Source organism: Oncorhynchus keta, chromosome 18 (genome assembly GCF_023373465.1).
Source record: "Oncorhynchus keta strain PuntledgeMale-10-30-2019 chromosome 18, Oket_V2, whole genome shotgun sequence".
NCBI lineage: Eukaryota > Metazoa > Chordata > Actinopteri > Salmoniformes > Salmonidae > Oncorhynchus > Oncorhynchus keta.
Genome location: NC_068438.1, coordinates 12,688,201 through 12,701,097, shown reverse-complemented (window position 1 = coordinate 12,701,097; position 12,897 = coordinate 12,688,201). Strand labels below are relative to the sequence as shown.

The 12,897-nt window shown below is 41.9% G+C and overlaps 1 protein-coding gene across 2 annotated transcripts; it reads right to left on the bottom strand.

Moving 5' to 3' along the window:
- Positions 1 to 60: 60 nt before the first annotated feature.
- Positions 61 to 4,722, bottom strand: sirt2 (sirtuin 2 (silent mating type information regulation 2, homolog) 2 (S. cerevisiae)). Of its 2 annotated transcripts, none has more exons than XM_035791902.2 (16): positions 4,532 to 4,722; positions 4,302 to 4,348; positions 3,902 to 3,953; positions 3,708 to 3,815; positions 3,349 to 3,390; positions 3,066 to 3,172; positions 2,883 to 2,939; positions 2,701 to 2,769; positions 2,464 to 2,593; positions 2,230 to 2,289; positions 2,025 to 2,080; positions 1,778 to 1,854; positions 1,559 to 1,610; positions 1,393 to 1,460; positions 1,218 to 1,284; positions 61 to 1,024 (listed from the first exon to the last, which is right to left on the bottom strand). In XM_035791902.2, exons 1-16 carry the CDS (start codon positions 4,545 to 4,547, stop codon positions 869 to 871), a joined length of 1,164 nt encoding a protein of 387 aa, XP_035647795.1. In that variant the 5' UTR covers positions 4,548 to 4,722; the 3' UTR covers positions 61 to 868. The 2 variants fall into 2 exon arrangements, with proteins under 2 accessions (XP_035647795.1, XP_035647796.1); XM_035791903.2 differs by having other exon boundaries at positions 4,302 to 4,345.
- Between the last annotated feature and the right edge of the window lie 8,175 nt (positions 4,723 to 12,897).

Genomic DNA, 12,897 nt, shown 5'->3' with positions numbered 1-12,897 from the left:
CACCAGCTGGGTTTGAGATCAATGCTTAAATGTACTGTTATGTGTATGAAAAATACCAAATTCAGCGGGAGACTGACACTTTATTTTGTGTTTTTACTTGTTGTATCACAAGCAATCTTTTAGAAAGCATCGAGTTGCATTTGGTCAACACCAGAGATGTACTGCGACATCATCTCACACCACTGTGGTAACTTCCTGCTGCATCATTTGTGCTGAAATAGAAACCGTCCTACACCAACAGCTACAGGAAGTAGAGAAACTAAATGTCACAGGTACGCTTAATAGATTAAAACATATTGTTAAAAATAATTATATTGAAACAATTGATAGAAACAAGGAGCACAAAAAGCAATGTCATGAAAAACAAATCCATAATTATAATTGATTATAAATAGTAAGTCATAAAATGCTATATCATACTTTTCCCCCATTTTATTTACAGTAGTTGTGTCACTGCATCAGTGGATGCATCAGATATTCATCATCTTTGTTACCCTGCCATGCCCTCTATACTTTGTCATTTCAGTCTAAAATCATCAACTATATGACTCAACAGAGCTAGTTGGCATGCTGACAGCTCAGTGCCTGTAGTTCTCTCCCTCAGAAGGAAATGTATGCTCATTATAGTGTGTATTGCTATAAACTCCATCTGTGGGAACTGTCAAAAGACAGACCAATACACACAGTAGGAGTCAGGAGGTGGGTTTATGTCAAACAGAGGTTGGAGAGAGAGAGAAGTTAGTAAAGTGCAGACTAAAGGGAGAAAATCCAAAACAGACAGGAGAGCACAGTCCTGGTTAATGTATGGAACTCTGCTTCCAGACTGAAGCCAAGTGATGGTTTGGAGCCGGCCGGCCGGTCTCATTAGTTATTCTACCTCCGCCTTCCCTGACTCCGCCTTCCCTGACTCTGCCTTCCCTGACTCCGCCTTCCCTGCAGCTCCAGAGCGCTGATTGGTCTGTTCCTCTTCGGCTTTGCTGTTAATCTTCTCATGCTCCCGTTTCACCATCTCTTCCAGCTCCGCCTTGGAGTAAGAGAGATAATGGAGGGAGGGAGAGTGGGAGTGTGAGAATGGTGAGCGAAAAAGAGAGAGAAAGAAAAAAAGACTACTTTAAGGTTTCAAGAACTTTCATCGAAGTCAACAATCTCTGTCTCACTCTTTTCACGAATGGGTCAATAGAATATGGGTATTTACTAAGCATGTACAGTATATTTACCTTCCATCCCAGTAGCTCAGCAAGTGCCAAGCATCCATCATCACATGTACTAATATGAGCCACATCCCTGCGAGAGACAAATCATAACCAATGAATATTCATCAGCAAAACCTCCAACACCATCTCCACCATCATCATTATCACTGTAGTTCAAGTGAAAGTGATAGCTTCTCGCCTGTATGCTTTCGCTGAGTCAAAGTCCATCCCTCCGCCAATGCTTATAATCCCTAATAGAGGATCTGCCTACAGGGAGACGCAGACAGAAAGATATACACGTTAACATACAGAGGTGGATAGAGGAAGGAAAGTCTAATGCAAATCCAGAGGGACAGAGGACTTACACCGCCTGCTTTCTCCAGGTTAATGAGCAGTCTGGGGCAGCTGTTTGAAACCCTGCAAACACAAACATGTATTCCATCACACACCATTTATGAGCTTGTTGATGCTTGAGTACATGGTTGAAGAGGACACATGTTGAAACGCAACACTATACCAATATAGTAGTCTATCAGATAACATTATAATCATGGTTCTGTGAAGAGTCAGACAGAAAGACTCACCTGCCAACCAGAGCAGCAAAGGGCTGAACCTGCAGGGAGGTCCCCATTATAATCAGCAGATCACAGCGAGGAAAGTCCTGGAGGAGAATAGAAACAGGAGACGACGGTAACAGGAACCAGTACTGTGCCTTTCATTATGGTTCATCACTTCATTATGGGTGTACCCACCCTAATATGCACATTCATAGAAAAGACAGAGGCACAAACTCTAAGTTGTCTATCAAGTCAACACCCAGACCACACTCACCATGGCCATTGAGGTGAAGAACCTCTTCGGTAGATTCTCACCAAAGAAAACAATGTCTGATAATGGAGAACAAGGAGAAATCCAGTATTTTACCGAGTGTAATAAACAGGTATGAACTTTGAACTATAAGGAACTGAAAAGGGAGAGAGCATATTCAAGTAAGGAGGGATAAGAAGTATAAGGAAATGACAAGGCAGTCACTCACCTGGTTTAACCAGATTGCTGCACTTGTCACATTTGGGGATGTCATCCGAGAAGATTTTCTCTGCAGGTCAGAGGTAAACAAGATTAGAATTCAACAATTGTTTGAATAGCACCAACGCTCCTTTAAAATGACAACTTAATTAGCATATCCATGTAAATGAGTGTCTGCCTAGGTGGTATAACAGCGTTTTGTTAAACCACCCCAGTTAGATATTACCGTACCACATACACTAACCTTTCATCCAGTCCAAGTCGTACTCTTTGCGGCACATAAAGCTGACACAGTGTGAGGTGTAGAAGGTGCCGTGGGCTTCAATCAGGTCCTCTCCCTCCACTCCTGCTACACGTTCCAGGGTGTCAATATTCTGCACAGGCAGAAATGGAGGGGTTGATGACACTTCAAAAACACTTCAATACAGGCTGTAGGTGACGAACTCAGACACAGAACAAAGGATATGAAAGAATACCGAACCTGTGAGTAGCAGCGTTTGAGTAGCCCTTTGTCCTTCAGCAACTTGATGAAGTAGTGACATACTGTGGGCTTAACATACAACAACACTGCTGTTAGTGATACCTAAAAATAAACAGGCACAATGCACAATTCAGGAAATAAAGTTAAGAAACTGAAAGGCCAGAAAATAAGCTAGATCCTACCTTGAATTGTCCTGGGTACAGCTCCCTGGCCAGGGCAAAGAAGGGCTCAGGGTGTTTCTGATATAGAAAGAGGTACATCTTGAGTGGTGATAGCAGCAAATAACAAAATAATCTGCGCAGATCTTTAGTGTAGCAAGCGAATTACTTTCTTAAGCCAAAAGAATCTGACAGAACGTTTCAGACCTTAAAGTAGTCTATCTGGAAGATAGCCTCAGGGTATGGCAAGTTGTACTTCTGCAGGTTAGCATAGAGCCCCGTGTCTGGGGAGCGGAAGTCAGGGATCCCAGCCGCTGAGGGGGACAGAGGGGCAGTGTCATCATCACAAAAGTGGTGGATACATTATACACACAATTTAGAGGGAAATCTATTTGTATTTAGGCTAAGTGTCTTATTTGTCCAACAAAACAGGTATAGACTAATTATGTTATGCTCAGCCCACGGTTATGCAAGAGGGGGAGTTACTCACATGTAGAGATCCCTGCACCCACCATACAGATTATGTTTTTGCCTGTAGAGGATAGAGGGGCATAGAGAATCCTTTAACTTCCTGGATTGTACCACTTGTTAACCAATGAAGCAGTATCACAGTCAGTTGTAGTTGTAGTAACATACTTAAATATTGGTATGTTTTTCAGCAAGAAAATTATATGGCCTCAGGCAAGACAGATGATGTTATTCCTAATACAGTCTATTTTCTTGTGTTGACTAATGGCACATTTATACTAGGCCTAGATGCTGACAGATGCCATGCTTGCTGGGCTACATAGTCATCAACCCCTACATGAAATGTGTACACGCTGGGTTAGAGATTAATAATAGACTCACATTTGCCACTCTGTATGTAACTGGCCACCCCCTCAAGAGTCAGCTCATCCAAAACCTTCTCTCCAGATATGCCCAAGGTTTTAGAGAAGAGATTGCGCAGGAAATCCACTGTACGAGAATAAACAAATAATTATTCTGATGAAAATATGAGACTTTGGTGTTGACAGCAAAATCTTGAGGTTTTTGACACTTACTCTCTGTGTCCCCTGATGCCTCGCCGTCGTCACTGCTATCGTCTGACTGCTCCTAGCAGAAATCAAGAGGAAACTCAGTGTAAACATGGAAACATTCGTTTGATCAAGAACATTACAATATAATCCTTGTTTGGTTTTATGCACATCATAAGAAGCTGTGCATTGTATTGCATGACAATACAGTGTCAGTGTGTCAACATGTCAATGGATGCAGAATACACAGTCTACGATTGGTGACAAGTCATGACAGGTTCTCTATTAACCGTGTGCCTGACAAACTAGTCGTGACAACTAGCTACTAGCTAGTTATTGGCCAACGTTAGCCAGCCAGGTATCCATCCATAGGGCAAGGCATGCACACACACTGACAATTCCTAACCACAGATGTAGTATTTCTTGCCTCTGGTTCAGGGGTGTTCTCCTCGACCTCTTCTCTGTTAGAAGCTTCTGGAAAAATACGAAACAAATCCATGTCATGTTACTATTTACAAGTAGCTAACAACGCTGAACGCTTTAGTTAGCTAGCTTTACCTAGGCAGCTAGCTAGCAATGTAGCTAGCTACATTAGCTAGCTGGCTGGCTGCACTTAATTTTCGAGTAAAGGCCAGTCCAAGACGAAAAAAGGTATACCTGGTACATCAGACATTTATCCGTCTAGACTAATCCTACACAGATGTGTATACTATTGTGTGTGTTGCTCCCGTATGTTTAACTCAACTTGCTAAATATGCAAGTTGATTCGTACAGTTGCGATATGATTGTTGTTGTCCGTCGCGAATTAATTCCGTGTTGCTAACTTCCGCATAAGAAATATTCCAACAATAAACAAGCACATGCGCACACGTTGGCCTACTTTTGCAGATCGCAGTTGGATTTATATATTAGCCGAGCTGTTTTGTATCGTGCAAGTAAAACACAATCGGTTACATTGTCATCATTTAGCAAAAATAAGCAAATAATATCACTGAGATGACTCAATATGGTTATATGTACCTGCGGAAGTAGTTTAAGCATGAACTCATGGCAGCAATTTTTTTGTTACAGTATGATTGCAACAGTATATCATGTAGTTAATACATAATTACCTCAATCTATAAAATATGTTAATCTCTCTGTTTACCTCTTGAATGGTTATTCCTAATATTCAACTTCACCTTTAAGGTCTCCTCTCCACTCTTCAGTCTCAAAGGATTATAGGATTTACATCCCTCACTTATAGTTAATAAGATTCACACACGTTTTAAAATGCTAACCATAACATCTGTCCATTTGGTTTTCTGTGTCTGCTCCATAAATGTCTGTATTGATCCAGATGTACAACACGAAGCATACTTTACAAATAAATGCATTTCATTTAATATTTAATTGTGTCACCAATACAATGTATAATAATAATCTGTACCATCATCATATATACAGTCCATCAATACTTTAAGACATGAAGTTCTGTCAATACAGCACATTTCTAAAACGTTGAAAGTTTCTTCAAGTTCAGTCGCAAAAACCATCAGTGCTATGACAAAACTGTCTCTAATGAGGATCGCCACATGAAAGGAAGACCCAGAGTTACCTCTGCTGCAGAGGATAAATTCCGTGGAGTTACCAGACTCAGAAATTGCATCCCAAATGCTTCACAGAGGAGAATGCGTGAATCAGGCTTTCATGGTCAAATTGCTGCAAAGAAACCACCACTAAAGGACACCAATGATAAGAAGAGACTTTCTTGGGCCAAGAAACATGAGCAATGGACATTAGACCGGTGGAAATCTGTCCTTTGGTCTGATGAGTCCAAATTTGAGATTTCTGGTTCCAACAGATTGAATACCACTGGCATTGTCACGCCCTGACCATAGAGAGCCCTTGTTTCTCTTTGGTGTAGTAGGTCAGGGCGTGACTAGGGGGTATTCTAGTTTTTAATTTCTATGTTGTGTTCTAGTTTATATCTTCTATGTTGGTGTTTTGTATAATTCCCAATTAGAGGCAGCTGGTAATCATTGTCTCTAATTGGGGATCATATTTAAGTAGCTATTTTTCCCACCTGTGTTTGTGGGATATTGTTTTGTGTTTGTGCATGTGCACCACGTAGTCACTTTTAGTTGTTTCGTTTATTGATATATTTTGTTTTGTTTAAGTTTCTCTTTGTATTAAATATGTGGAACTCAACATCCGCTGCGCCTTGGTCCCGTTCTTACCACAGCCGTGACAGGCATAGGGTACAGTGGTGGCCAAAAGTTTTGAGAATGACACAAATATTAATTTCCACAAAGTTTTCTGCCTCAGTGTCTTTAGATATTTTTGTCAGATGTTACTATGGAATACTGAAGTATAATTACAAGCATTTCATAAGTGTCAAAGGCTTTTATTGACAATTATATGAAGTTGATGCAAAGAGTCAATATTTGCAGTGTTGACCCTTCTTTTTCAAGACCTCTGCAATCCGCCCTGGCATGCTGTCAATTAACTTCTGGGCCACATCCTGACTGATGGCAACCCATTCTTGCATAATCAATGCTTGGAGTTTGTCAGAATTTATGGGTTTTTGTTTGTCCACCCGCCTCTTGAGGATTGGCCATAAGGTGCTCCATCATTCTGGAAAAGGCATTGTTCGTCACCAAACTGTTCCTGGATGGTTGGGAGGTTGCTCTCTAAAGATGTGTTGGTACCATTCTTTATTCATGGCTGTGTCCTTAGACAAAATTGAGAGTGAGCCCACTCCCTTGGCTGAGAAACAACCCCACACATGAATGGTCTCAGGATGCTTTACTGTTGGCATGACACAGGACTGATGGTAGCGCTCACCTTGTCTTCTCCGGACAAGCATTTTTTCCTGGATGCCCCAAACAATCGTGAAGGGGATTCATCAGAGAAAATGACTTTACCCCAGTTCTCAGCAGTCCAATCCCTGTACCTTTTGCAGAATATCAGTCTGTCCCTGATGTTTTTCCTGGAGAGAAGTGGATTCTTTGCTGCCCTTCTTGACAACAGGCCATCCTCCAAAAGTCTTCGCCTCACTGTGCGTGCAGATGCACTCACACCTGCCTGCTGCCATTCCTGAACAAGCTCTGTACTGGTTGTGCCCCGATCCCACAGCTGAACCAACTTTAGGAGACTTTCTAGGGCGCCCTGAAGCCTTCTTCACAACAATTGAACCACTCTCCTTGAAGTTCTTGATGATCCGATAAATGGTTGATTTAGGTGCCTTCTTACTGGCAGCAATATCCTTGCCTGTGAAGCCCTTTTTGTCTTGCAGGCAACCATGGTTGACAGGGGAAGAACAATGATTCCAAGTACCACCCTCCTTTTGAAGCTTCCAATCTGTTATTCGAACTCAATCAGCATGACAGAGTGATCTCCAGCCTTGTCCTCGTCAACACTCACACCTGTGTCAACAAGAGAATCACTGACATGATGTCAGCTGGTCCTTTTGTGGCAGGGCTGAAATGCAGTGGCCATGTTTTGCATGGCAAAGAGGGACTTTGCAATTAATTGCAATTCCTCTGCATATACAACATTCTGGAGTATATGCAAATTGCCATCATACAAACTGAGGCAGCAGACTGTGAAAATTAATATTTGTGTCATTCTCAAAACTTTTGGCCACGACTGTACATAAATAAAAATACATATGAACCAAAATGCAAAGTTATCCATTAATATTTATGATGGGTAACTTTCTTATTGAACCTGCATTGTGAAATAAATACAAATCCCCACCCCCCAGACATGAATAAAGTGGTATGTACCCACGTTTTCTAGGCCTGTGTAGTTAATGAGTGTGTTGCTGACATCCATTTCCTCTATGGCGCTGTCCCGGCGGTTCATGAAATCCCAGCTGAACTTCCCTCTTCTGTCTGATCGGAACCACTCTGACTGTCCTGTAAACCTGGAGGGACAACAGACGAGTCATCACTAACAACAAGTGAACAACACAGTGATCAGCAAATAGAACAACAACAAAAAAAACACAAAGCACACTAATACTCACCAACAGGTCAAAAAGGGGGCATGCACAGGCAGTTATGGGCAGCCCAAAATGGCATAACAGTTACCTGAATCCTCCCTTGAGGCTAAGGATGTAATAAGCAGCTGCAACGTTGTCCCCATAGTTCTGCTGGGTGTAACCATAGAAACTGTGAGGGGAAGGAGACAGGGGTTGGGCTGAGAGAAATGTTTATGGAGTTGGGACAGCCAGTTCCACTTCGCTCCCTACACATTCGCCTTAGCCCTAACCCTTCATTGCATGCAGATCTAAAGGGTCTGGATAGAAAAAGCAGCGTTGGAGCGTCCACCATTTTGCTCACCAACGCCTTACAGATCGTGCATTGAATGCGATGTGGCGACCAAGAGGGTCACCTGACTACAGCTTCGCCGCATCAACTGGCAGGCAGATACAAAGGACATGGGCAGTGAGAAAGAAGAGAGACAAATGCACAATGCAAAGGAGAGGAAATCTACTGGGCATGTTGATATGCTGTAACCATAAACCTAAGAGTGGTGAGAGGAGTGCTTCAGTTCCACTCTCATCCGTGTGTGATGTCGCATTATTTGGATATGGACTTCATAGATCAGTTCCTGTTCCTGTTCCTGGAGGGCCTCACGTATGTGTAGAGTTTTGCACTTCAAAAAAAATATTGTTGATTTGATTAGCTAGTTACTTTTCAGCTCTCAACGGCCCACCCTGCTCTAGTGTGGAGGAGCAATCATATCACTTGATCCCCAAAAGTATATGATTAGACATCACATCTATTTTATTGATCATCTTGAAAAATGTGACAGATATGACCTTTTTAGAGGTCCCTCACTAATTTGTCTGTGACACTATAAAACAACATTTGAGCAGGCAGAGGTGAGAAGACAATTTCACTGGGGTCATAGCTACGTGCTATGTGTGAAGAAAGTCTCACAAAAAGTGCAACAGGTGATTTCACCAAATTATACGTTGTACAACCCTTGCGTTCAAGAAGCTATTGTAATTTGACACCACGGTATGTCGTGATTTAGGCCTTTCCATAATAAACGAGGCCTGATACTCCATCACCACAGATATTGTTGTTGTTGAATCATTCTCTTTGGCAATAGCAATATACATTGTGTGAATCTGTTTAGTCTCTGCCCTTTCCTCTCAATGTCTCCTACCTAGACCACAGCCAAAATGACTTGAAGAATGACAGTAAGGTAAGCTATTATTAACAGTCTGAGAGAAGGTCAGTCCGTCCAGATTAATTTTAGGATCTGGAAATTGGTGGATAGGTTAATCATTTGGTGGTGCAGGACTGTAGGTGGTGTGTTGAGTGAATGATTTTAGAAAGTATGCCTGGGGAATACAGGCAACTTAAAGAATTTGAAAGTTACAGTAACTGAAAGAGAGTGATATAATAGCCTAAGTAAGAATGTAAAAGGGAGGCAACATCTCCCCTGTCTCATTCCAATCCATTTATTCCACAATCCCATTCTCCCAATGGCTTCACTCCATCTCCCATCATTCCCATTTCCACATACGTTGCCAGCATAGGAGTACACCCACTATGGTGGCTGTACTTAAAGCATTCATAACACCTTTATGAAACCACGACCCCTTCATGAATGTCGTAGTATCATTCACAACAACCTTCATATTCAAAACCCCTTATGAATGTTGTTGAATAATGAGTCGTGAAGGTGGTTATGAATGATACAGCAACACTCATAATGGTGTTATGACTGGTTTCATAAATGTGTAATGTGTACCCCCCCTATAAAGTAAAGTGTTACCCAGAAGACTGTTAGAAAAGCATCAAATTCATTGAGGGACAAGGCAGAGTCAGCTGCATGTGATCTAATGCCCATCATGGAGGATAACGTGTGAATGGATTTCTAATCAGTGAATTGATGAATAGATGGGTGGGTTGTTGGAATGGAACTACTGTAGTAGACCACCCTGGAGGAGGTTGAGGTCTGATCCAGTTGGAAACCCCTCGGATCCAGTTGGAACCCCCTCTTATTCAGTTGGAACCCCCCTCTGATCCAGTTGGAACCCCCTCTTATCCAGTTGGAAACCCCTCTGATCCAGTTGGAACCCCCTCTTATTCAGTTGGAACCCCCTCTGATCCAGTTGGAACCCCCTCTTATCCAGTTGGAAACCCCTCTGATCCAGTTGGAAACCCCTCTGATCCAGTTGGAACCCCCTCTGATCCAGTTGGAAACCCCTCTGATCCAGTTGGAACCCCCTCTGATCCAGTTGGTTTTGTTGTCTATAGCAGAGTTGGGATTTATTTTGCTTTTAATTCAGTCAATTCAAAGGGTGAATTGAAATTCAATTAAAGACGTGAAAATTGGCAGTAGTTTTCACTCACACGCACATACATGCGCAGACACGCATAAATCTAGTCCTTGTGCAATTAAGTGTCTCAATTCCATACAAATAAGATGTGACGGTATCTCATATGGAGCGCTCAGTCCCCAGGATCTGGATAATGGCGGCATTACCTCAGCTTGGCGTCTCGCTGAACCACGCTACTGTCGCGATTAGAGCTGACAGCTGTAATTACCACAGTGAGGCATGCTAATGACTGCAAGATGCTGAGCCAGTCTACTGTTTAACTCAATTAAATTACTTCATTATCTCCACAGCTGTCTGCCGCTCACAATGGCCTAGCTGTGTTGACGAAAATCGCAAAATACTGTAGAATCCACTATATATTAAGTCTCCATAAGAACACTTCATGGTTTAATTTGTGAAAGGGAATGAAACTGCAGATCCGCACACACACACACATTACTTAAACATCCACCATCTGAATTCTTCTGATGTGCGGCCCTGAGTGCTGAGTGTGTGTGGCTGAGTAACTTTGAACTGTAATGAGAGAAAGGTTAGAGTTGCAGCGACACTAACTCCGTAGATACAAGTTCCTCAAGCCCATAACTCTTCTCTGGTCATCCAGGCCGTCTCTGAGAGAGACGAGATGTCAGGGATTCCCTTAGGGAAATCTGTTTGAAAGTAGCATTACATCGCATAAGTGCAGGATGAATAATGCATTGGAGATTAAAGGCTACTTGGTGCTGTGATATGGATATAGGTTATTGTGTGATGCTACGGTTTATGAGTCTGCACGTTTAAGCCTCCGTCATGCCCATTGTGTGTGTAAAAGGTTAAATGACTTCTGACACTGATAAAGCATTGTTCCAGTTGATACTAAAGGGGATCAGAGTCTAAGTGGTTTGAGGTGGTTTGGTGGGTGTGGTTACGTGCTTTCAGTTCAGTTTATTTGACTTTGCTAAAACAAAGAAACCAAATTCCTCTCAAATTAATTGGTTAATTTGCATAAGTTATTGTTTACATTACTGCTATTCCCTTGCTTTCTCTCTCATATTCCCTTGCTTTCTCTCTCATATTCCCTTGCTTTCTCTCTCATATTCCCTTGCTTTTCCTTTCTTATTCCCTTCCTTTCTCTCTCATATTCCCTTCCTTTCTCTCTCATATTCCCTTGCTTTCTCTCTCTTATTCCCTTGCTTTCTCTCTCATATTCCCTTGCTTTCTCTCTCATATTCCCTTGCTTTCTCTCTCTTATTCCCTTGCTTTTCCTCTCTTATTCCCTTGATTTCTCTCTCTTATTCCCTTGCTTTCTCTCTCATATTCCCTTGCTTTCTCTCTTATTCATTTCTCTCTCTTATTCCATTGCTTTCTCTCATATTCCATATTCTCTTGCTTTCTCTCTCTTATTCCCTTGCTTTTCCTCTCTTATTCCCTTGCTTTCTCTCTCATATTCCCTTGCTTTCGCTCTCTTATTCCCTTGCTTTTCCTCTTATTCCCTTGCTTTCTCTCTCTTATTCCCTTGCTTTCTCTCTGTTATTCCCTTGCTTTCTCTCTCTTATTCCCTTGCTTTCTCTCTCATATTCCCTTGCTTTCTCTCTCATATTCTCTTGCTTTCTCTCTCTTATTCCCTTGCTTTTCCTCTCTTATTCCCTTGCTTTCTCTCTCTTATTCCCTTGCTTTCTCTCTCTTATTCCCTTGCTTTTCCTCTCTTATTCCCTTGCTTTCTCTCTCTTATTCCCTTGCTTTCTCTCTCATATTCCCTTGCTTTCTCTCTCTTATTGCCTTGCTTTCTCTCTCATATTCCCTTGCTTTCTCTCTCTTATTCCCTTGCTTTCTCTCTCTTATTCCCTTGCTTTCTCTCTCATATTCCCTTGCTTTCTCTCTCTTATTCCCTTGCTTTCTCTCTCTTATTCCCTTGCTTTTCCTCTCTTATTCCCTTGCTTTCTCTCTCTTATTCCCTTGCTTTCTCTCTCATATTCCCTTGCTTTCTCTCTCTTATTCCCTTGCTTTCTCTCTCTTATTCCCTTGCTTTTCCTCTCTTATTCCCTTGCTTTCTCTCTCTTATTCCCTTGCTTTCTCTCTCACATTCCCTTGCTTTCTCTCTCTTATTCCCTTGCTTTCTCTCTCATATTCCCTTGCTTTCTCTCTCATATTCCCTTGCTTTTCCTTTCTTATTCCCTTCCTTTCTCTCTCATATTCCCTTCCTTTCTCTCTCATATTCCCTTGCTTTCTCTCTCTTATTCCCTTGCTTTCTCTCTCATATTCCCTTGCTTTCTCTCTCATATTCCCTTGCTTTCTCTCTCTTATTCCCTTGCATTTCCTCTCTTATTCCCTTGCTTTCTCTCTCTTATTCCCTTGCTTTCTCTCTCTTATTCCCTTGCTTTTCCTCTCTTATTCCCTTGCTTTCTCTCTCTTATTCCCTTGCTTTCTCTCTCATATTCCATTGCTTTCTCTCTCATATTCTCTTGCTTTCTCTCTCTTATTCCCTTGATTTTCCTCTCTTATTCCCTTGCTTTCTCTCTCATATTCCCTTGCTTTCTCTCTCATATTCCATTGCTTTCGCTCTCTTATTCCCTTGCTTTTCCTCTTATTCCCTTGCTTTCTCTCTCTTATTCCCTTGCTTTTCCTCTTTTATTCCCTTGCTTTCTCTCTCTTATTCCCTTGCTTTCTCTCTCTTATTCCCTTGCTTTCTCTCTGTTATTCC

Excerpts from the sequence above, each read along its gene's own strand:
- sirt2 (XM_035791902.2), bottom strand. Across the intron at positions 3,391-3,707 it reads TTACATACAGAGTGGCAAAT|GCAAAAACATAATCTGTATG; the intron begins GTGAGTCTATTA and ends TATCCTCTACAG. Across the intron at positions 2,770-2,882 it reads TGTACCCAGGACAATTCAAG|CCCACAGTATGTCACTACTT; the intron begins GTAGGATCTAGC and ends TTGTATGTTAAG.